This window comes from Hetaerina americana, unplaced genomic scaffold (assembly GCF_022747635.1).
Source record: "Hetaerina americana unplaced genomic scaffold, ioHetAmer1.1.p SCAF_105, whole genome shotgun sequence".
In the NCBI taxonomy this organism is placed as follows: domain Eukaryota; kingdom Metazoa; phylum Arthropoda; class Insecta; order Odonata; family Calopterygidae; genus Hetaerina; species Hetaerina americana.
The window spans coordinates 155,614-177,634 of record NW_027286126.1 but is presented as its reverse complement, the minus strand read 5'-3'; the positions used below and the strand labels follow the sequence as shown (position 1 = coordinate 177,634).

Sequence of the window (22,021 nt, the reverse complement as noted above, 5' to 3'; positions counted from 1 at the left end):
CCATTACACATCTTTTTTTCCAAGGCCTTGTTTATAAGCCCTTAAGTTTATAAATTGAAGAGCGTTGGTGACAGACAGCATTAACAACTATAAATACCTATTTCATCTATCTCCTCATTCCCTACTGGCACCACTTTCTCCTTTCTATAAAATTCTTTCATTACTCTTCTATCCTTCCAGGTTATACCAAACAAATTACTCATTATGAAAAGCATTTAATACAACAATTTAGACTCTCACCTCAAAGTAGAACATGACAAAGTTAATTTCTTTTGGAAATAAAAACATAATACCAGGGCTATTCAATAGAGTGATTTGTGATGATTATAGATTTATTTACATAATTTATCATATAAAAATGTAATGTTAATATTTCCATGCTTGGTAATTGCTTGCTCAATGTGCATGTGATGCTTCATTGTTTATACCAAGTATATATTACATCAGTGGACATAGTTGCAAGTTGAAAACTTTTGCCTCCTATAATAACAGAGGTACCAAATGGTGAGCATTATACTAAACTGAAATTTTGATCTGGTCTGAACAAGTAATCACCCAAGGGCTAAGTAACCCAACAGGAGGCTCAGAAAGATTCTTTCCTTCCCAAAGGTACACCTAGATGGTTTCAAATGCATAAAGAAGAGAGACAAATTTAGATGAAAGGGTGACACAGAGATCGGGTTATTTGACGTAAATAAACACTGACATTGCCATTATAATTTTGAGGGTAGGACATTGAATAAATTAAGAGAACTATCAGCAATAGTGAATATTTCAATGGGTGTAACCCACAAATTGGCAGAAAAAAAATTGCACATGACACACTTTTAGGCATTTTGACATTGTTTAGTACTCCTGTGGAACTGCTTAGTAATTCTATAATGGTTAACCACAGCAAGAAATGAGTTGAAGATGTAAATTCCATAAATTTACTACAGAACCACAGACAACTATTCTAAAGATGTTTAAGCTACACAGTGCATAAAATCAATACATTACCCTAAGAACAATAATTAAATATTCATACTTAATATTATTGATCACTACTTACCCAAAGTTCCCTAAGATTATTCAAATGATGAATATTCTGAATGGTTTGAATTTTATTCTTTGCCAAGTCCAACAGGGTTAAATTCGTCAGGGACTCCAATCCCTCTATATAGGTCAATCCATTTTCTGAGACATACAGTTCTCTTAAATTTGTCAAGGATGACAAATTTTCTATTTTCAAAATTCTATTAGCCTGAGATAAAAAGAGTAATTATGTTAATTATTCCAATGTGAAGATGCATTATTCCAAGGAGAATAAGATCAGAATTATTAATTATTATTAGATAAAAAAAAACCATAAACACAGTAATCAACCCGAAGGTCGGTTTAATAGGTGATGGTAGAGTTCACCCAGTACTAAGCCCTATACGGCGTGTGAAATTCACACATCAGGGTAGGGTGGCCGGTTCCTTTCCCTGTGCCAGTTATGGTTTCCCAGGAAGACCTGGTACCCGAAAAATTACATAGCTTGGGTGGAGCTGCTGGAGGTGCCCAGAGTGCCTTGCCCGGGAATCGAACCCGGGACCCTCCGGTCAGCAGTCCAACGCTCTACCCACTGGACTACCACGACCCGCTATTATTAGATATTCAAATTAATCACTAAAATTATGCCCCTACAACCTGGAAAATTTTAAATAAGTGTTTCAAAGCAAATAGCAGAACAAAAAGTTGCCTTTGATATATGACATAGAAAATCACAACTTGATACATAACAGTAGTCGTGTCACTTATAAAAAGATATTAAGCTATGCCTATTCCCTTTTTTGCACATGATGGCACTTTATGCGGGAGTGAGAAGAATGGTCGTGTCACTCTCCGTGTGCAGGACTGCTGAAAATTCCATTGCAAGAAAACAGCATATAAGGAATATGGCTACATTAGTTTATAATAATAAATGTTAATTAAAAAATAAATGGCTGACACATTACCTTCAATAACGGATTGCAATGCTCTCAACTTGATCTAAAATTTTTATAAATTAAAATGATAATTCATTTTAAAATTAAAAATATGCAGCTGCATAAATTTTAATATGAAATGTATCAGACATAGTCTACCTAATTCAATCCTCAGTAAACTCAAAAACAAGACCTCTTTTTATGTAGGCACCACTATTCTCTTTCATTTAAGTGATGGTCTAATTTGATATTACTTTTTCAGACTGAAGCCAAGGACAATCCAATTATATATTTAAGAATTCAGGAGGTGAATTTATTGAAATTTTTGACACTAAAGTAGTATACTACCTTGATCAAAAATTTCCCGGAATTTATTCAGAAAATTAAAAATACAAGTTTATTCATCTAAATCTATATTGTCCCCTTCAAAGTAATCCCCATCGACTGCAACACACTTATGCCAGCGCTTGATCCAATCCTCGAAACATTTTTTATATTCGGTTTTCGGTATGTCCATCAGTGCTTCCTGCGATTTTTCCATTACTTCCTCTCGGCTGCTAAAACGCGTTCCCCGTAATGGTTTTTTATCTCGATTGAACAGAAAGAAGTCACAGGGAGCCAAATCAGGTGAATTCGGTGGCTGTTGGATGGTATTTGTTGCATTTTTCGTCAAAAAATTACGAATAATGATAGCACTGTGCGACAGTGCGTTATCATGGTGCAAAATCCACGAGTTTTCTGCCCACATTTCTGGTCTCTTTCGGCGAATTGCTTCACGCAAACGTCTCATAACGCCCAAATAATACTCTTTGTTTACTGTCTGGCCTTCTGGCAAAAATTCATGATGCACTACACCGTTGTAATCCATGAAAACCGTCAGCATTGCCTTCTTTTTTGACTGAAAACGACGTGGTTTTTTTGGTCTCGGCTCATTTGGTGAACGCCATTCACTTGCCTGATGTCTGGATTGCGTGTCGTACTCATAAACCCACGTCTCGTCTCCAGTAATGATCCTTTTGATGAATGTGGGATCGGATTCAGCCTCGCAAATCATGTCTTTTGCGACGTCAACACGGTCTCTTTTTTGCATGAAATTGAGGTCTTTTGGCACCAACTTTGCTGCTACACGACGGAAACCCAAATCATTAACCACAATGTCTTGGGCGGATCCATAGGCAATGTTCAAGTCCTCCGCTATTTCTCTGATGGTTAATTTGCGGTTATTGACCAACATTTCTTTTACTTTATCAATTTTTTCACCGACTTTCGATGTCGATGGTCTGCCACTGCGTTCATCATCTTCGATTGACTCACGACCACTTCTGAACCGCTCGTGCCACTGGTAAACGACCGTTTTTTTTAGAGAATCGTTGCCGAAACACTTTTCCAACATTTCCAACGTCCGTGCGCCACTAAATCCGTTTTTTACGCAAAATTTAATACAAGTTCGTTGTTGCAAATTTAAATCCATTTCTGAAATTGTAAAAAATCACCAACACACACAGAGATAGATGTACTCTTGGCTACGTAACTTTTGCAAATGTCAAGTTATGACACTAAGATTTAAAGGGAATATCAACAACAGATGTACCAATTTAACAAAAAAAACAGAACTCAAATCGGAACGATGGGAGCGCCACACGGTGGTTATTCCGGGAACTTTTTGATCAAGGTAGTATATCACAACACTAACACTGATCAAAAATATTAACAAATTGGAATTGATCAAATATGTTAAGTTGTAAGGCAACAATCTAATAGCCAATACTGAATTTTCGAGGAAGCGTATACTGTAATTTGCTTCAACTAGGTGACACTCAGCAGGAATGAGCATTTGGCACTAGACCAACTCAACGGTAAATGAAGTACTATTTGGGGTCAAATGTATTTTTTCTAAGCAATCTACCAATTAAGGTAGGTTTTGGATGGACACAACTACCAAATACTTCTCCTGTCTCTTCTAACAAACCAAAATCAACATCCTACACTACAACAAAGTCCCCTCGTCATCTCCATCTACTCTCTTCCTCTTTTCATTCCATCCAAAACCCTATCCTATTTCTGCCCCTTGCTTGTATGCCTAACATTCTCCCCTCTATTACGGTCTTCAACATCCCACTGCCAATCAATATGCTTAGCATTCATTATTCCTGTCTCCTTAGGATTTCTCCCATTAATCCTCTCTCCTGCCCGGCCATACCTAGCACATCCTCATTTGTTTTCCTTTTTGTACACTTGAATTTCTCCATCATTCTCCTCAACCACATTTCAAAAAACTCCAATCCACCCCTATTATCCTGCTTGGATTACTATGTTTCCACGCCATACACAACTATACTCCATATCAAAATTTGAACCAGCCTTTTCTTAACATCCTTACTCAACCTCCTATCATCAATTCCCTCCTCCTTGTTAAAGCTTCTTTGCCTAATGCAATTCTTCTCCCTACATCCTACTTTTGACCTTTTTGTTCAAAACACTTCCAAGATACGTAAACTGTTCCACCTGCGATAGTTTTCGCCCTCCTATTTTAATGTTCAGCATAGCCTTTCTCTTTCGGGAAAACCACAAATCCTTTGTTTTATTTACCTTTCTTCTCATTCCATACCTATCGAACTGAATTTCCAATGTACTCAGCAATGGTAGCAATCCCTTGGCTGATTGACAAAGTAAAGCTTGATCATCAGCAAACCTAATTGATTTTATGAATTCCCCACCGACATTTATTCCTATCTCCAGGTCTTCCCATACCTCTGTAATCATTTCCTCCACATATACGTTGAACAGCATGGGTGATAATGAACAACACTGCCTAACTCCTCTTCCTAACACTTCCCATCCTGACTGTGTTCCCCACTTGCACCAGAGCAATCTGAGAAATGCACAGGTTGAGGATTAGTCTCCAATTCCTCCAATGGTTTCCTATTTTTGGCAATTTATTATTTATTTTTCCCAATTCACTGTATCAAATGTCAAACAATGGCCATATGTATAGAGTTTCAAAAAATACATTGTATAGAGTTCCAAACAACAAATTGTCCTTACAACAATTTCAGAGAGTAAAAATCATTCATCTTGACCGGGATTCGAAGCCGGATCCCTTGATGTCCGGCAAAGGTCTTTGGCCAGTTATGCTATTGAGGTGTCCTCTTACAATCTGAAATTTTGGGGGCTTTAAAGGGACAAGATGTGACAAAATACTGTATATACAATGTCACAGGCATTCGTAGTCATGCGCGATGTGCCTCAGTCCACGTGGTTAAAGCCAACTTTAAATACTTAGGCTGTTTTGATATTTGGCAAAGTCCAAGAAACTGTGGGAGATGCTACAACACTAACTTTTAATGGAGTCATCCGCTAATGTGCATTTTAATTCAAAAATTTCTGACGGTAAAAATCATTTGCCATTACTGGGATTCGAAACTGGATTTCAGAGTGTAAGAGGATGCCTTGATAGCTTAACTGGCTAAAGCACTCAGCAAGACATCAAGAGATCCAGGTTCGAATCCCAGTCAAGGCAAATGATTCTTAAATTCTGAAATTGTTGCATTGAAATACATATTAGGGGACAGCTCCATTAAACGTTCCTGTTGCGGCATCTCCAACAGTTTCTTGGAAATTGTCCATAGTTCGGTATAGAGTAACACCAACAATCAATATTGGCTATAGAATTGCCACCTTACAAACTCACAGCCAATAGTTCATACCCTCTTTGTTTCAAATAAATAAATGCCTATAATTTTGTCTTATACAGCAAAAATTTTACATTATCCTATAATAGCATGTAGTCTTATGACCTGCAGTTCTCAATATGATCATGAGAACACTTTGTATGAAAACTTTCAGCAATATTTCTAATCCAAATTTAAAATATTTGAACATTGCAAAAGACTACTTCACAGGTTACTGCAATTAGTATTTTAACATAACCACATCGAAGAAAGATCAATATTTCAATATTTAACTAACTATGCATAAATAATACAATTTATCATATACTCATTAATTGGTAAAAGCATAACTTTTAATATAAAACATTACAAACAAACTTTCTCATCCCTTATCCATCTCAAAACCACAACTACTTTTTCTGCAGGCACCACCATTATTTTTCAAGTACGAACTCCTCATTACAAACACTGACATTGTTTTTCACACTGTCATAAATTTTATATTTTTGACTGATGCTCTTTTCTTTAATCTTGGTTTTTCATAAATCTGTTGAAAATATTTCCATCAGACCAGCTCCTTGACAATTAAATATGCAAAATCTCTATAATCCCGCAAAATATGGCTTGATTAGTGTGTTAACCCATTAACCAAAATGGACAAGCAAAAAATTTTAAAAGCAGCAGCAGCATCACAGGGAGTTTAAAAGAATATGTATCCTTTAAGTACCCGTGCCCAAACTAGTGGGGGACAAACATGTATTTGAGGGCAATGAATTTACCTTGTCTGTCAACCTGTTCAGTAAACTTTAAAGCATATTTGTTGAAGAACATTTATTAATTACTCAGGTAATTAGTAATAAATTAATCAAGTATTAGCACTCTTCACCACACACAAAAATGGAAAGTGCTAAGGGAGAATGGAGCGTAAAACTAAAAATAATTTTTTTAAATTCTTTTTATAGCCTTACCTGCAAGCTAAGAAGCTGAAGGCATAACAAATTGTCCAACCGTTCAATTTTTTCAATTTTGTTTTTCCCTAAAAACAATTCTTTAAGCACCGGAAAGTTTTCTAAATTTTCAATGCACTGTAAGAGAATTTTTTAATCATTACAAAATTCATACTTGCTTTACCCAATATATTCACCTAACTTTCTTTGTACATGCAGAAAATAAGCATTTATTTGAGAAGGGTTAATATATTTAAGTTACACAAACCCTTAGCCTGTTGTCACCCAGTTCCAAAGTTTCTAACCCTGTTAGAGAACCAAGATTTTCTATCTTGGTTATCCTGTTCCCGGTTAAGTATAGCTTTGTCAGCTTTGTTAAATGATTTAACCCATCAATTCTCTCAATTCTGTTGAAAGACAGATCCAGGATTCTGAAAGGAAGCAAATCACAAAACAAATTTCAAACTAACTTCCTTAAGACTGAGACAAGCAGTAATTGCACCAACCAATCAACTGACCACAATGATTTACAGTGGAACCTCTTAATACGAGCATGATCTGTTCTGCGACCTTCCTTGTAAAAAGAATCACTCGTTCTGTGAATCATTTTTTTCCATATAAAGTAATGCATTATACCAAAAAAAATTATTTTCTACAAGGTTTATAAAAAAAATTATACAGATATTATTTGGGATCGTGGTTCAAATTCACCTTTTCTTCTATTGCAGAAAGAAACTACCGGGAATGCAAATTTGATTCGTAGAAAAGAAAAAAGAATTGAAATAATTAGTTTATTATTTATGATGCATTCTTGGATTATTCCAAATTCATTTTAACAAGAAACCTGTCAAGAGGCATTTGTTTTTACTGACTCTTCAATTTTTTAAAAAATAAGATATAGCATTATCATTGTGTAAATTTTTAGCATGCATAGCCAGTCTTATCAGGGTGATGCTTCTTAATACACGATGCTAGAGAGAATTTTAGTCTCCATCTCTACCACTATCGCAGAATGAACCATCCTGAAACACGAATTAGTTTGGTAGAAAAAACTAATTAAAATAATTAGTTTACTATTTATGATACATACCTAATTCTTTTTACCCAGAAAACTGTCCAGATATATTTGTTTGTGCTGACTCTTCAAAATGTTGCCAAAATGCAACAGCAATATCATCATAGTAATTCGTAGCGCACATAACAACTGCCATATTATGGTGATGCTTCTTATTGCACAATGCAACAGTTGCCCATACTTTCAGCATTTCTTTTATTGAGCTAGATGATTGTTGCTTTGCTGTTACATCCTCCTCCTCCAACAAACTCTCCACAACTTCTTCCTGTGAAACATAATGCAACACCATAAGCTCCTTAAGAGTCAGCTTTTCCTGGTTCTTGAGGATAGTGCAAATTGTTGATTTCGACCGATTGTATGCATGTGATGGATCAGCTATACTAACACCTCGTTCTTGGTTTTGAAAGATTTCACTTCTTGTGTCTACGGGTATTTCTATTCTCTTTTGCCTGTCTAATTGCGGCATTTTCTTTGGGGATATTTTTAAAACTATTCATAAAATATTATTAAACTGTGCACGAAAAGTCACAATTAACATGCCTGCACACAAATTTGGGCAAATGTGCGATCACTAGCAACATTACGATGCTAGTGGAACTTGTGATAAACGCAAACATAAACAGCCAGGGCAGTCACTCCAGGAATCCCCCTCTCCTTGTCACTTCTTATGCGAAATGTCGCTCAATAAGCGAGTTATTCTTAGATGCAATATTTTAGCTCGTTATGCGAATTACTCGTTACCCGAGGTGCTCGTTAAAGGAGGTTCCACTGTATTTTTATAATACTTAATTCAAAAAGATAATTACTACGCAGAATTAGAGAATAAAATGCACTGAATTGAAAAAATTGTTTCAAAAGTCATTGATTCTATAAAAAGACTTGCAAACAATATTAAGCTCATTAAACAACTGTAGTACACCATTCAAACACACAAGGCTAACACATTACCAACATGAACATTTTTTACTATTTTTCTCGACAAACAGTTAGCCCATGTCATTATTTAAGAAGTCAAGCTATCCACTCAAACAAAATTACACATATTTATGCATAACAATCATTATGAGCATTACTTGGCAAAACATCCTTGGTTCCCTCAAATTTTGAAATCGAATTTCATCTTCTTATCAATGCACATTCTCCATCATCATTTATTGACTATGACAATGAAAACATGCATGTGCATATTATGATGTGTATTAGCATTTTTTAACTCAGGGATACACATAAGCAGACCACCTGCATGTCAAGTGGCAATGTGACAGGGTGTTCTCATTTCTTCTGAGCTGTCAAGGGAAACTTCATTTTTTCTTGTAAATTTGGAATATCAAACAGCCCTGTCAAGCTCAGAAAGGCTAATGGGACCCCTCACATAATCAATCCTTATCTTCTAATGTATCCAGAGTAGCTGCATTATTTGCAACAATCAAACTATTTTAACATTTATTTATTCTGATGGATAATTACCAAAACATAATACACACAATACACAATTGAGATTTCCACAGTTATGATAAAGTATCCTAAACTACACAACCCTTCTAAAATATGCAAGACAAACAGGTTAATTCAATTAAAGTGATCAAATACCCCATCCCATATTTGTACTCACTCTAAGTGTACCAAAGTGTCCAAGTTTTCAATGACTGATATCTGGTTATCAGCCAACTCTAATTGTACAAGTGCTGGATATATATTTAAATTTTCTATTTTTTTCACCAGGTTCCATCCACCCAATAATTCCTGCACAAATGTAGGTCCTTCAACCTCATTCAAACTTTGAAATCGGCAATGCTCTAAATTGAGAACCTGAAAATAAAGAGAAATCAAATAAATTCAATAAAATTAAACCGGCAGATGAATATGCAAAACTAAGTGATAAGGACCTAGTGTCGTGACAGAAAACCTTCTTGGGTACTGAAAAAACTCATATTTATGTACCACTAAATTTGCATTCTTTACGAGGGTTGCTATTTATATTTTCAGCCTAATAATGAAAAGAGTAATTAATTGTTGAAAATGGCTCTATTGTTTTTTGAAGTATTTTCCATGATAATCAATATACTTTTGCAGGTGCTTGAACCAATTTTCGTAAGACTATTTCCACTCCAAGAGATACCTCCAAAACATGGTTTTTGAATGCATCAACGGCTTCTTCAGGAGCTAAAAAATGTTGGCCACGCAGTTTTTCTTCATAAACGGGAATAAAAAGAAGCTATTTGGTGCTAAATCAGGGCTGTACGGAGGATGACCCATCAATTCGACATTTTTGCCTGTCAAATGCATAGGTAGTTGTTTCTGCCGGTCAGTGAGAGATTGCATTGTCATGATGAAGAATGATCCTTCGTTGCCGCTTCTTTTTCCTTATTTCACGAAGCACTTCTGGCAAACAAATGCTCATGTACCATTTAGATTTCACAGTCCTAAATTGCTCTCATGGTACGGTTTCCACATGTCCAGTTATTCTGAAGAAACAGGCGCTCATTTGCTTCAATGTGCTTTGTGCACGAATCACTTTTGTCCGATTTGGATCATCTTGGAAGACACACACAGTTGATTGCTGTTTTGTTTCAGGCTCATATGCATAGATCCAAGATTCGTCACCTGCGTAGATGTTATACACAGCTTTTGCTGCACCCCAATTGTATTTCTTCAGCATTTCTTTTTACCAATTGACATTAGCATCTTTTTGAGCTTCTGTCAAATTATGCAGAATCCTACATGAAAAAATATTTTTCACAACTTAATGTTCATGCAATATCTTATTGATGCTCATCATACTAACCCCCAAGGACTTCTCAATCTCAGGATAAGTCACATGATGATCTTCCCTCACTAGTTCTTGCACAGCGTCAATGTTTTCTGGCACAACAACAGATTTAGGACGACCTTCATGACTTTCATCGCTAAGCGAACGGTGGCCATGATGGAATTCCATATACCAGTGTTTTACAATGGCAAAGGATGGGATTTCATTGCCAAAAAAGGAAATAAGTTGATCGATGCACTCCTGTCTTGATAATCCACGTCGAAAATTGTAAAAAATCATGACATGAAATTGTTCACGAGTTAACTCCATTTTTTTGCTTAGACAAAATTTTCGAGTCACTGTTAACAATACAAGTTATGGTCAAACAACAAAATGTCCCGAAGCAAGATAGCATTAAAAGGGTTAAACTTTCAGATGGAAACGTCAAATGGCACCTAAAGCACTTTGTCTTGCCAAGGCTCAAAATATAAATAGCAACCCTCATATAACTTTATATACATCAATTAATTCTGAGCCCACAAAGCTGAACAAATATTTTTGAATAGGCTATGCCATGAAGCATATAGGGGTTTCAGGCTCAGGACTGTGTTAATTTGGGATTGGGATGGTGTGGTAGCTTATGTACTGACTTCCCTCCAAGAGGACCTGGGTTTAAATCCTGCAGGCAGCACACATTTTTCAATGGTTTCCTGATCCCTACTTGAGGTGCTTTATGGAGAGCACTTTGAGTGAGAACACCATTTGTTGGATGGGATGTTAAGCTGTGGACCCCTTGGCGTCTTTCATTAAGAGAAGGCTAATGCTGACACTGTGTTTCTCTCCACCCTTCCTTCTTTCCCATCTATCCGGGATGGCACAAATGACCTTAGCTGTCATTCGCCCATTAGAAAGGTACCAAGGTGTCCCCACTTTAACTTCCTATCCAACGGACGGCATACTCACTCAAAGTGCTCTCCACAAAGCACCTCAAGAAGGGCTACCACTGTATAATAACTGCCATCCTCAATACTACATCAACATAATATCCCACAAGCCGCTGCAAGGGCGTGTGATTGGGGGGGGGGACCACCCCTAAATTAGAACAAAACCACATACAAAACCAACACATTCATTCAAACCTTCACCCACAGTGGTATATATATTCAGGCGAAAACCTTTTCAACTTACACGCATACAAACACAGATACTGCCAACTAAAATACTCATGCACCTTAGAATGCAGTAAAAATTAATCCAATAGCATGAAAGTTAGAATTGAAATGTAAGAAGGGGAAATACCAATACCACATGTACAGGCAATTCATGGTCTCCCCCCCAAAGACAGGTAGCGAAAGTGACACACCACTACAGGCAGCGGAAGCTAAACCCCAAGAGAAACGAGGGATGGAATGAGAAGCTTGAAAATAAACAAAGCAGGGCAAGCAATACTGCAATGAGCACTACCTACTTTAATGGCAGTCCCACACAGTCATGCTGGAAGAATTTTGATAGCAAAACAAATAGAATTAGTGAAGGTGTACACATTTGAGTAAAACTAATTATTTCCAAGACACTGTTGGCGTTAAGTTGAATTTTTGCTATATATAGCCCTAAAGTTGGTCACTCGCATTGTAAGTGGGAAGGAGTCCTTGAGTCTGCAAGTTCTGGCATCTATTTCTCAAATTTTATATTAATGATCCAAGCAACCAATGTATGTTGGAGTGCAAACAATTAGCAAGAGCTTGGCGCTGAAACATGCAGATCTGCATTTATTTAGTAAGTTCAACCTAACATTGCATTGTCTTCCTTCTAATAATTCCCAACCCAACTCCAGAAGCATTTCCATGACACTTTTCGTTTTATCCTAACAGTTTTTATCGAAGCGGACTGCCTGGTGTTGAGCCTTCTAAATTTTCCAAATGAGGCCTTTTTCAGTTGGATCCCATTCACTATATGCATATTCTACCAGAGGTGTTACAAGAGCTTGGCAACAGCGTTCCTTTACCTTGCAGTCACTTCTGCCAACAATCCATGTCATCTAAAAACATCTTAATTTTACTTTTCACTCCGCAGTTTAAATCTTTGACAAAGATCAAGGAAAGCAATAATTACACTTCCTTAAGATACCCCATGAGGTCACTCTTACGCTGTTTGAACTAGCGCCGTGAAGGACTACCCTCTGTTCCTGCTCTGACAGAAAGTCTTCAACCCAATTTATTGGGCTCTTGTTTATACCTGAGAATTTTAATTTATGAATTAGTTTATCACAGGGAACCTTATCAAATGCCTTTTGAAAATTCAAAAGCATCGCATCCACTTGCCTACCACTTTCACGCAATAAAAGTTAGTCGTGTGTAAATAATCCTAATTGGGTCTCACATGTGCAGGATTTCCTGAATCCATGCTGACTTTTACTTAAAAAGTAATGCTATCAAGGTATCTCATTATCGCACTGACAATAAGGTGCTCCAATATTTTGCACATTTAGAAGTGTGAGAATTGGGTCTGTAATTACTGGGGCCCTCCCTGTCAGCACTTTTAAAAATAGGCATTATACGCACAGCTATTCAATTCTTAGGGATTTTGTACTCTGTGATGGATTTTTTAAATATAACTTTGAGATATGACAAGATGTTAGGAACTAAATGCTTTAATACCATAGTAGATATATTTTCAGAAACCGGGGATTTGTTGGGTTTAATCTTTTTGAGCAATTTGACAATTCCTTGTTCGTCCTCTTAATATTTGTCATGAGTTCAGTATATATTGTTTCTGGGAGATATGCTGTGGCAACATCTTTCATGAAAATGATTTGGAAGAATTTATTTAGAATGTTCGCTTTTCCCTCATTGTCAGTGTGAATGGTATTGCTAAAATCTGCTGCACAAGCCATGGTTTGCTCACCCCCTTTTACCTCCCTAACATATGACCAGAATGCTCAAGGGTCACTGTCCAAATACTTCCATAGTACTTCCCGTTTAAAGCCTTGTAAGGTGCTATATAATAGTATTTTGGTTTCAATTTTAGAAGATCTACACTGGTCCAATAAATGTTTACTCACTGAGGAAGATAGGTTCAGCCAGCTTTCTTTACTCTAGTGTAACATTCTCTGCTGCCAATGAGCTTTTTTAACGCCATTATTGTACCACCTGGAGTCACGATTTGTTTAACTTATTTTTAAGGATGAAGTCTGTGATATCTCTTTTGCATAACATTGACAAATTGTGTCCAAGATCTTCCACATTGGCATGACTAAAGCGTGTTTTAAACTTGGGTAGTGAAGAGTTTAACAGATTGGAAAAATTTTCAGTCTGCTTGATGGTAATTATAAATTTTTCTTTTTGGTTTAACAATCTTTTTTATTTCTACGTCGAAGGTGACATTGATGGATTTATGGTCATTTAAGCCTTCATTATTTGCTTCACTCATAATAGGCTCTGGTATCTTCGTAAGAAATAGGTCCAATATGTTCTATCTACGGGTGGGTATGCGTACTGCTTGATAAAGGGAGTTTCTCTACACTAATCGTAATAATTAATTACAAGAAACGCAGTCACTGGTCCAAGTTTTAATGCTATTGCTGTCCCAATCTTTACTGGGGAGGTTGAAGTCACCAACAATCATGTTGAAGCCGTTATTATTTCAACGCGTAGACTGGTAAATCTGTTAATCGAGTGCATGAAGTGTTTTATCATCTGAGTCTGGAGTTATATAGAAAGAGCATAAGTTAATGCTGGGTAGATAAGATCACAGTAAGGTGCACCAAACACTTTCTATATTATTATTTTTAAACATATAGTGTCTGGTCTGGTACCTCTATCGCGTACGTAAATTGTGAAATCTATTGGGAAAGTTTCTTGGTCATTTTTATCATCATACAGCCAACTCTCTGTGCCTAATACTATACCAACACAATAACTTGGATTTTATGCTTGAGGTCCGCTCTTTTTTTTAGGCTTCTGCAATTTAGTACAAGAATAGAGAGATACATAGATAGATATTTACATCTGAAAGTAATTTAGTACATGCTTGTGGAGAAGAGCATGTCAAATGTCTTTAAGTACGTATTAATTTTAATGTTGAAAGTTTCTGTTACATGTTATTAGAGATTTTATCTGCGGTAGCCCCAAATATTAGGGACCCACTAAAGGACCTACTCTCTATCCTGAAAAAGGCCTACAGTGGTTGAGTATCTCATCCAAATATCTTATTCCCTTCTACCTCCATTCCATTCAAGATGTCCAATCTCATCCTCCTTTCAGCACTTCAGCATAACTTCCTCCCTTCCATCACAGTCTTCAACACTTCATTCAAAATTCCCTGCGCCCACTTATCTTGCTGCTTTTTAATTTCTCCCAAGAACCTTCCCTCCTCTCCAAACATGCCTAATACTTCCTCATTCATTTCTTCTTCTGTCCATTTTATTTTTTCAATTCCTCTACAAGTACCTACAAATCCCTTAATTCTATACTTATCCTCTTTCATCAACAACTAATTTTCTGAACTGTAAAGAACAACATTTCATTTCAAAGTTTTCACTTATCTTTTCTCAATATACTTGAGACCCATGTCAGCAGCTCCCTCCTTGTAAAATCTCCTTTGGCAAGCATTATCCTTCCCTAATAATCCTACTTCTTTGATGATCTTCATCAAAAACACATCCAACATAGGTTAATTGACCCACTTCCTTTAGTTCATGCCCTCTGATTTCAACGTTCAACTTAGTTTTCCTAATTCATGAGAACCTCATCACCTATGGTAAATTTACATCTCATTAAACTTCCAAAACTGACTTAGCTAGTTACTCAGCAATGATTGCAGTCCTTTGCCTAACTAAATAACTACAGCTTTACTATCCACAAATCAGATTCCCAATCTAATTTAATTTTTACATCCAGTCATTCTCAAGCATCTTTAAACATTTCATTTGTGTAAACGAGCATTGAAAATAATAGATTAGAGTATACAGCTGAGTCTTAGCCTCCTACTTAACACTCCCCACTCTAACTCTCCATCTAATACATATAAGGTTTGGGTAAAAGATATGGGTAACAACTTTTTCATGGCGAGTGCGCCAAGTGTGCATTATCGCAGATTGTATTGGCATTGATAAGATGACAGTGCACACCATTATCACTGAAAACTTAGTGATGATAAAAATCTATGCTAAACTTGTCCCAAAGGCTTTGACGGATGACTGAAAGCAGAGTCGAGCGGCTGCTAGCGAAGACTTACTGCAATGAAATGTGAAGATTCCCCAACCCCCTACTGTCCCAACTTGGCACCAGCAGATTATTTCCTATTCCCAAGAGTGAAATCCTCCTTCAAAGGACACCATGATGGGACCCTAAGCGCTGCCAACAAGGAGGCTTGCATGCATACCTTTATGGACATTCCAGAATCCATCTACCAGGGAAGTCTTCGAATAGTGGAAAAGCCACTGACAATAGTATGTTGATGCTCAAGTGATTCACTTAAAAGAATTTGAGGAATTGTAGCAATATCTGAAATAGATCTATTTTTCCTAAAATTTTGCCAATATTTCTTTATAAAAACCATGTATGCAAGAACTATATAAGTCAGTGATCTCTTCTGTCTAACTTCATCTTCTGTAATATATATTATTCTACCCAATTCCATCCAATATTTTCTCAAAATCCACAAAGTAAACAAATATATCATGGATGTAATCTTTTTCCTTTAATCTGATTCCTCTACTGCATTAACATCACATGTAACCATTCACTTCCTAAATCAAAATAATCATCCACAGTAATCATTTTATTGATGATCATAACACTACCTTTGCTGCCTGTTTAATCAAACTGATGGACCTTCTGTCCTCACATGCTGCTACTTTTCCTTTTTTGGAATGGGTATCCATACCAACCTAATGAAGTCTTCAGGCCAAATTACTCCCTCATAAATGCTATGATTGAGATCATAAATATTTAGCAAGCAATGTCTTCTGTTACCTGTAGTTAGCTCCTCAGAAATTTTATCCATCCTAAACACATTCTTATTTCCTTTCCTTTAATATTGTTGGTATCTTTCAACCAAGCATGAACATGAGTATCCTAACCCAAACAAAATGAAAAAACAACAATGACCAAATTGACAGAATTGCTGGACAGGGCTGAGAGAAAAATGATATGCATAATCTACGGGATTGTGACAAGTGGAGGAAATTGGACAACTTGATCAATCATAAAGTATGTACAGGTATATGAATAATACAGAAAACCCTGACTTACACCCAAATTCAAATAATGGGACTGATGGCATTCAACGAAGACATATCTACGGAATCAGACATGCCAAGTATATATATTTAAGAAAGAAAGAAGAATAATGCAAGTGCTTTGACAAGTTACCATGGAGACCTTCCTTCTAGTTCATAAATAATTTGGGATTTATCTCAGAAACCATTGTTGAAACAGTACTTTTCCAGAAATTTTTCAGGAAACAATATTTTTAAAAGAGAATAACAAAGCAATCTATGGTAAAAACTAAGTGAAAAAAAACCTTACACCTGAAATATTTTGAGAGGAGGAATAGCATCAATCTATAGTTACACATTTTAGAAGATTGTTTCATTTCAAGAACTTTGGTATGACAGTACTAGTGAAAGTAACAAGTATTGATGACAAAAACTCCAGTGATATGGCCAAGATTGGTTTTTTGGAGGTTTACGATCTTAGTTTTAATTTCCTAGCAACATTATTTCATGAACTGTAATGAATAAATCATTCCAATAGACCTAGGCAAATGAATTTTTTGTTTCCATAAAATAGCATTATTCCAGAGAACAGCATGATTAACAATGTATACTAAAATTCTTGAAAAACCATTGATTTGGAAAATTTTGTTTTTTTACTTTTTGAGGGAATAATTTTTTCAAAAAATTTGTTCTAATTCAGCAGTACTACCAATTTAGGTTGGAATATTTAGTGTAACATAAAATAAATTATCTATAATGAAGTTTCATTTAAGCACTGACATCCTACCAACTCTTACAAATAAATTTCAAGGAGGGGTCAAAGGCTTAAAGCACCTACCACAAAGGTGTTCCCCACCTCCCAGATTGATGAAAATAGAACAACTTAGTACATTAACCTGGACACCTATTATCAGCCATTGTTTCCAAGAAATTTACACAATAACCATAACTATAACCTTTTAACTACTGCATACTAAAGGATAAGCATAAATAAAACCAATAGCACTCACTGCAATGACTGGTGCATTTCCATCCTCTTCCACTGAAAGAATATAATGAGACTAATGTTATAAATATTTATAAAAACAATTAAATTGCTGAGAAATCACAATGGTTGTCAAAATTTAACATCAACATTTATTTAAATGGTTTCCTAGTCACATGAGAACTTATAATGCTCTAAATTCCAAGTTGCAAGGACAAACACAGACCATGACTGGTGGATTTTTAATCAATAGTATTTCATATATGACCTAAGATTAATTTCCCCAGTATATCTGTTTGATAAACTAGTAAAATGGTACTTAGTTCTTACACTGCAAGTTATTATAGGGCTTTATGCAAGGGATGTTTAATCACAATTTGAGGGATTGTTAATTTATGAATAATATTGAGAACTTTTTAAGGGGCTATGTATTTAATACATCAAAAAAGTACCGCTAATTCAAGCAGGTGTTTCTGCTGACAACGTAGGATTAGATGGGAAGTGACTACAATGTGGCATAACTTGTAAGTTTAAACATATACCAATAGATCAAGTAGAACTATCTTTATCTTTTCAGATTTAGTTTGTCGTGTAACCAGGGAAAAGAATAATAGGAAAAGTAAAAATATTGTCTCATTCTACTATTTTGCCAACTTTAGCTCTGTAAAATATACTTAATTCATGTTTATTAGGTATATGTACCCAGAAAGAAAAACACTTGCAAGGCCCCACATATTTTTTTAAGCTCAAGCAGTTTCTTGGTTTACCAATTAAATATTGGTGGAGCCTGGCAAGTGCACTCCTTATTTGGAAAAATTGTGTAGTTCCATCAGGTTCCACCTGATCCCACTGAATGTATAAATTCTACTATTAAATATAACGATTTACCATTTTTTTAATTATCATATAACAATGAATACTTCCCAAGTTATGAAGTGGAATATTGATAACTTATTGTGAAGAAATGCCATAAATTGGCTAATGACTCTATTTGTTTAAATTGGAATAAAGGGCATAAGAATAACTACACATAAAAAGTCATTGACACTATTAGGTTGATTTCATTTAATGGAGGTATAAATAAAATAAATCATAGCATTTAATTCGGTTATAACTGTTACCATTGAATTATATATGGAATTTCGGTAATCAATTTCAAGAAAATGTTCTACCAATACATTGAACTATTGATAATATATTTTACAAAAAAATATCGGCACTTTTAATAATACGTAAAATCTTGACCCATCTTAAATACTCAATTACAAATCACGAAGATTATTTCCCAGTTGAGAGTTGCGCCGAAAAAACCTGTGCTATACTTTTCCAAGGAAACTAGCATGTCGTTGACTTCGCGTAATAAATAACTCAAGACTGAATCTAAGAAAATTCAACAAAAAGAGAAAAATTAAAACAGCTTCAATATTATATTGACGTCAGATTTTAATTAAGTTTGGACATAAAATTACACGAGAGACATGCATATCTGTACCGCTATATATAAATCGTTAACGCAAGACGTTAAAGGAATTAATTTTATGTTATCATGGCCAATACTTAGAATGGATATTTAAATTATAAACTTATCCAGACGCAAGTGCAATTATTTAGATGCCATAGAGAGAGAACGGCAATAAAACGATGGTGACAGAAATAAATCAGCACCAGGAATTCATGTAAAATGAAAACTTACTCTCAATATCTGCCTCCTCATCTTCGTCAGTTACTTCTTCAGTTTCTGCCTCATCTAATGCAAATGGATCATTGATCCGAATTTGATATTCATCTACACTTACTTGCACTTTCATTTCGACGAGCCAATGTTCCACTACAGGATCAAGACACAATTCGCAACACAACTGTTGACACCACGGATCAATACAGAACCAATCGAGTGTTCCAATGCAGCCAACATTTGTAAATACAACCTTAAACTCATGGGTACGACGGGTACACTTAATGCAAAAACATGGCGCGGGGTAGAACTTCGGTATTCAGAGAGGAAATCAGCTTTTCCAATCTTTTCATGATTAATTCAATGGATTTTACTTAAAATGGTGTTTATATGCTGAAAATTTATTCATTTATTACTGCGAACGGGAATAACCCTTTTTACAAAGGGATACACAAAACATATAAGAAGTCCGCAAATTATTGAGGCATTATTAAATTAATAATTGTATAGACATTCAAGATTATATTTATGCCAAAATCGCCTTTATGTCGCCACCACCATCAAAACTACATAAGAATAATGCATAGTTTTGTCAAAATCAACAACGCAACAAAATAATCGAAACAAAAATTTTCAACTATAATCGTAGTTGAAAAGTATTATGCATTACAGATTGAAGAATAATGTTAATTTGTGATGCATAAAGGACATTTTGAGATGGCATTTTAAATTCTGTTACTATCTCATAGCCTTAGATACATTTATTATGACGTTATTTACTCTTTATGGGTTACCCGTGTTTTTATATTTTGCTTTAATTGATTAGTTAAGATAGTATTTCACATAAATAATTTTTGACTTGTTATCATATTAAATGGTATTTTACTCCAGGGTATTCGGCCATTAATCCTGGTCAGTAAATTTTTTAAGACATGCTTTCTGTCGTGCGTATTTCATTTAGACTTATGCGTACTTTTATTTCTAAAGGTTTCATAGTTATTAAATTTTTAAGCCTTTCGTTTTTTCAATGAGTAAAAATAAGTATCCTGTCTTGAAGAAATAACCAACATTATTGTGACCGCACATCATAATACTCTCCCGCCATGCCGAGTATTCTTCTGCTAGTTGTTTCACTTCTAGCTCTTTGAAATATGGGGTCACAATATATGTATTTTGCTATATTTATTCGGATTTATATACATGTATCATTAATCTTGGTGCCAAAATATGTGCTTAAATTTGCCCCCTCTTGCTGTCTAACGAGTTTGGACATCCTTCAAGAATCCTCACTCAATTTGAGCAATTGAGCATGAGGGGCCCAACTTCTCTCTCCGGGTGAAAAGAGCATTTTAAGGAGTTTTTCTGAAATGTTTGGATGCAGCTTAATTGGTATACAGATATATTCCAAATTAGCAGGCAGACAGTCCTTGAAAAACTATTTACAAATAAGCGTACTTTACGTCATAAGGCGGAAATTGGCGCCCTTCTGGGGGAACTTTTTTCTCAATTTGTTTTCGCTTTTATCACTTGTTACCTTAAGAAAAGTAACATATTTCAATTTTTATGGTAGATGAGGCTTATTTACATAAAATTGATATTTTTAAACCGAGGAGAAGTATCTATATTCTGTGTTTCGAACCATATAACTTTGACACTACGTTATATATTCAAATGATGTGAAAATTACCTGTTTACATTACTGCATTTGTAATTTTTAATTTTTTCATCTCACTGAATTATCAAAACCATCCAACCATTAAATCTAGCTTTTCCAGTTTCAGAACAAAATAAACATTCTCGGAGCAGCCTCCACGGTGGTTCTAAATATCCCTCCTTTCTCTTCTGTTTTGAGCACAGCGCCTCTGGCGAGGAAAAGGTGAATCATAATGTTAGTCTAAGAAACCTTTATTTGTTCAATGTCCATTATTTGTCAACATTCATGCTCTAAACCCTTTCAACGATTTTAATATTTTAACATCTTTTTTTATTGAGGTTTCTTGAAAAATTCAATGAAAATGCGTACAGGCTAAGAATAGCCCTATAGTCGTTAAAATTATTATTGTGTAATGGTATGTTTCTTAATTGTTGTTGATCAAGCGAGTATATAAAACTGTTGGCATCTGTGTTCGCAATCAACAAATAATCGATTAAGGGTTGTACATTAACGTTAAGCACCAAATTTCCTGCATGATCACTGTAAATAGTGTCCCATTCATGTTCTCATCACGTTATCCAAATGTGTACTGACAGATAACTGTGAAGGGTACGTGTACTTTTATCCTGTGTCAATAACTTCGACGGCTCCAAAAAACCTTTGAGGTGCATGGATAATTAAAATGGATAATATTAATGCATTGAAAGAGCAATACAAAGACGTTCACCCAGGGTTTGGTTCATATATGGAGTGCATGTCGAGGACATTATTAACAGGACTGGCTTCATTCACTTTAGGTAAATTTTTATGAAAATATCTGATATGAGGTGATAGTATCAATTATTAATTTCATGTAAATGTATTTATAAGATCTATCTACCATTTAGCATTCGCAGGAACATACATCGGGCAGAACCTTCTAAAGAAAAATCTACCGTACAAGGAAAAATCCTTTGTGATTATATCGAGTTTGGTTGCTACAGCTGTTTCATATAGAGTAACATCAGTTAGAACAAAGGCGTGTCAAGCTGGTTGGTTGGCAGCTGAGGAGAAGCATACATATTTTTCAGAAAGTCCAAATTCTAAAATATAAGCT

At 35.4% G+C, this 22,021-nt stretch overlaps 2 protein-coding genes across 3 annotated transcripts in view; one reads left to right on the top strand and one right to left on the bottom strand.

Moving 5' to 3' along the window:
- LOC139700572 (protein phosphatase 1 regulatory subunit 7-like) overlaps positions 1-19,455 on the bottom strand; it is a 31,225-nt gene extending 11,770 nt beyond the window's left edge. For both annotated transcript variants that reach the window (XM_071599101.1, XM_071599100.1), the window contains exons 1-6: positions 19,290-19,455; positions 17,622-17,653; positions 9,255-9,451; positions 6,836-6,998; positions 6,589-6,705; positions 1,052-1,243 (exon numbers count right to left, since the gene is read on the bottom strand). In XM_071599101.1, the coding sequence (XP_071455202.1) occupies positions 1,052-1,243; positions 6,589-6,705; positions 6,836-6,998; positions 9,255-9,451; positions 17,622-17,653; positions 19,290-19,404 (816 nt within the window). In that variant the 5' untranslated portion in view covers positions 19,405-19,455. The remainder of the gene's footprint in view (positions 1-1,051; positions 1,244-6,588; positions 6,706-6,835; positions 6,999-9,254; positions 9,452-17,621; positions 17,654-19,289) is intronic.
- A 1,718-nt stretch (positions 19,456-21,173) lies between these two features.
- Positions 21,174-22,018, top strand: LOC139700571 (transmembrane protein 141). Its single transcript, XM_071599099.1, has 2 exons — positions 21,174-21,722; positions 21,813-22,018. The coding sequence occupies exons 1-2, from the start codon at positions 21,608-21,610 to the stop codon at positions 22,016-22,018; spliced, it is 321 nt and encodes a 106-aa protein (XP_071455200.1). The 5' UTR covers positions 21,174-21,607.
- Positions 22,019-22,021: the final 3 nt, after the last annotated feature.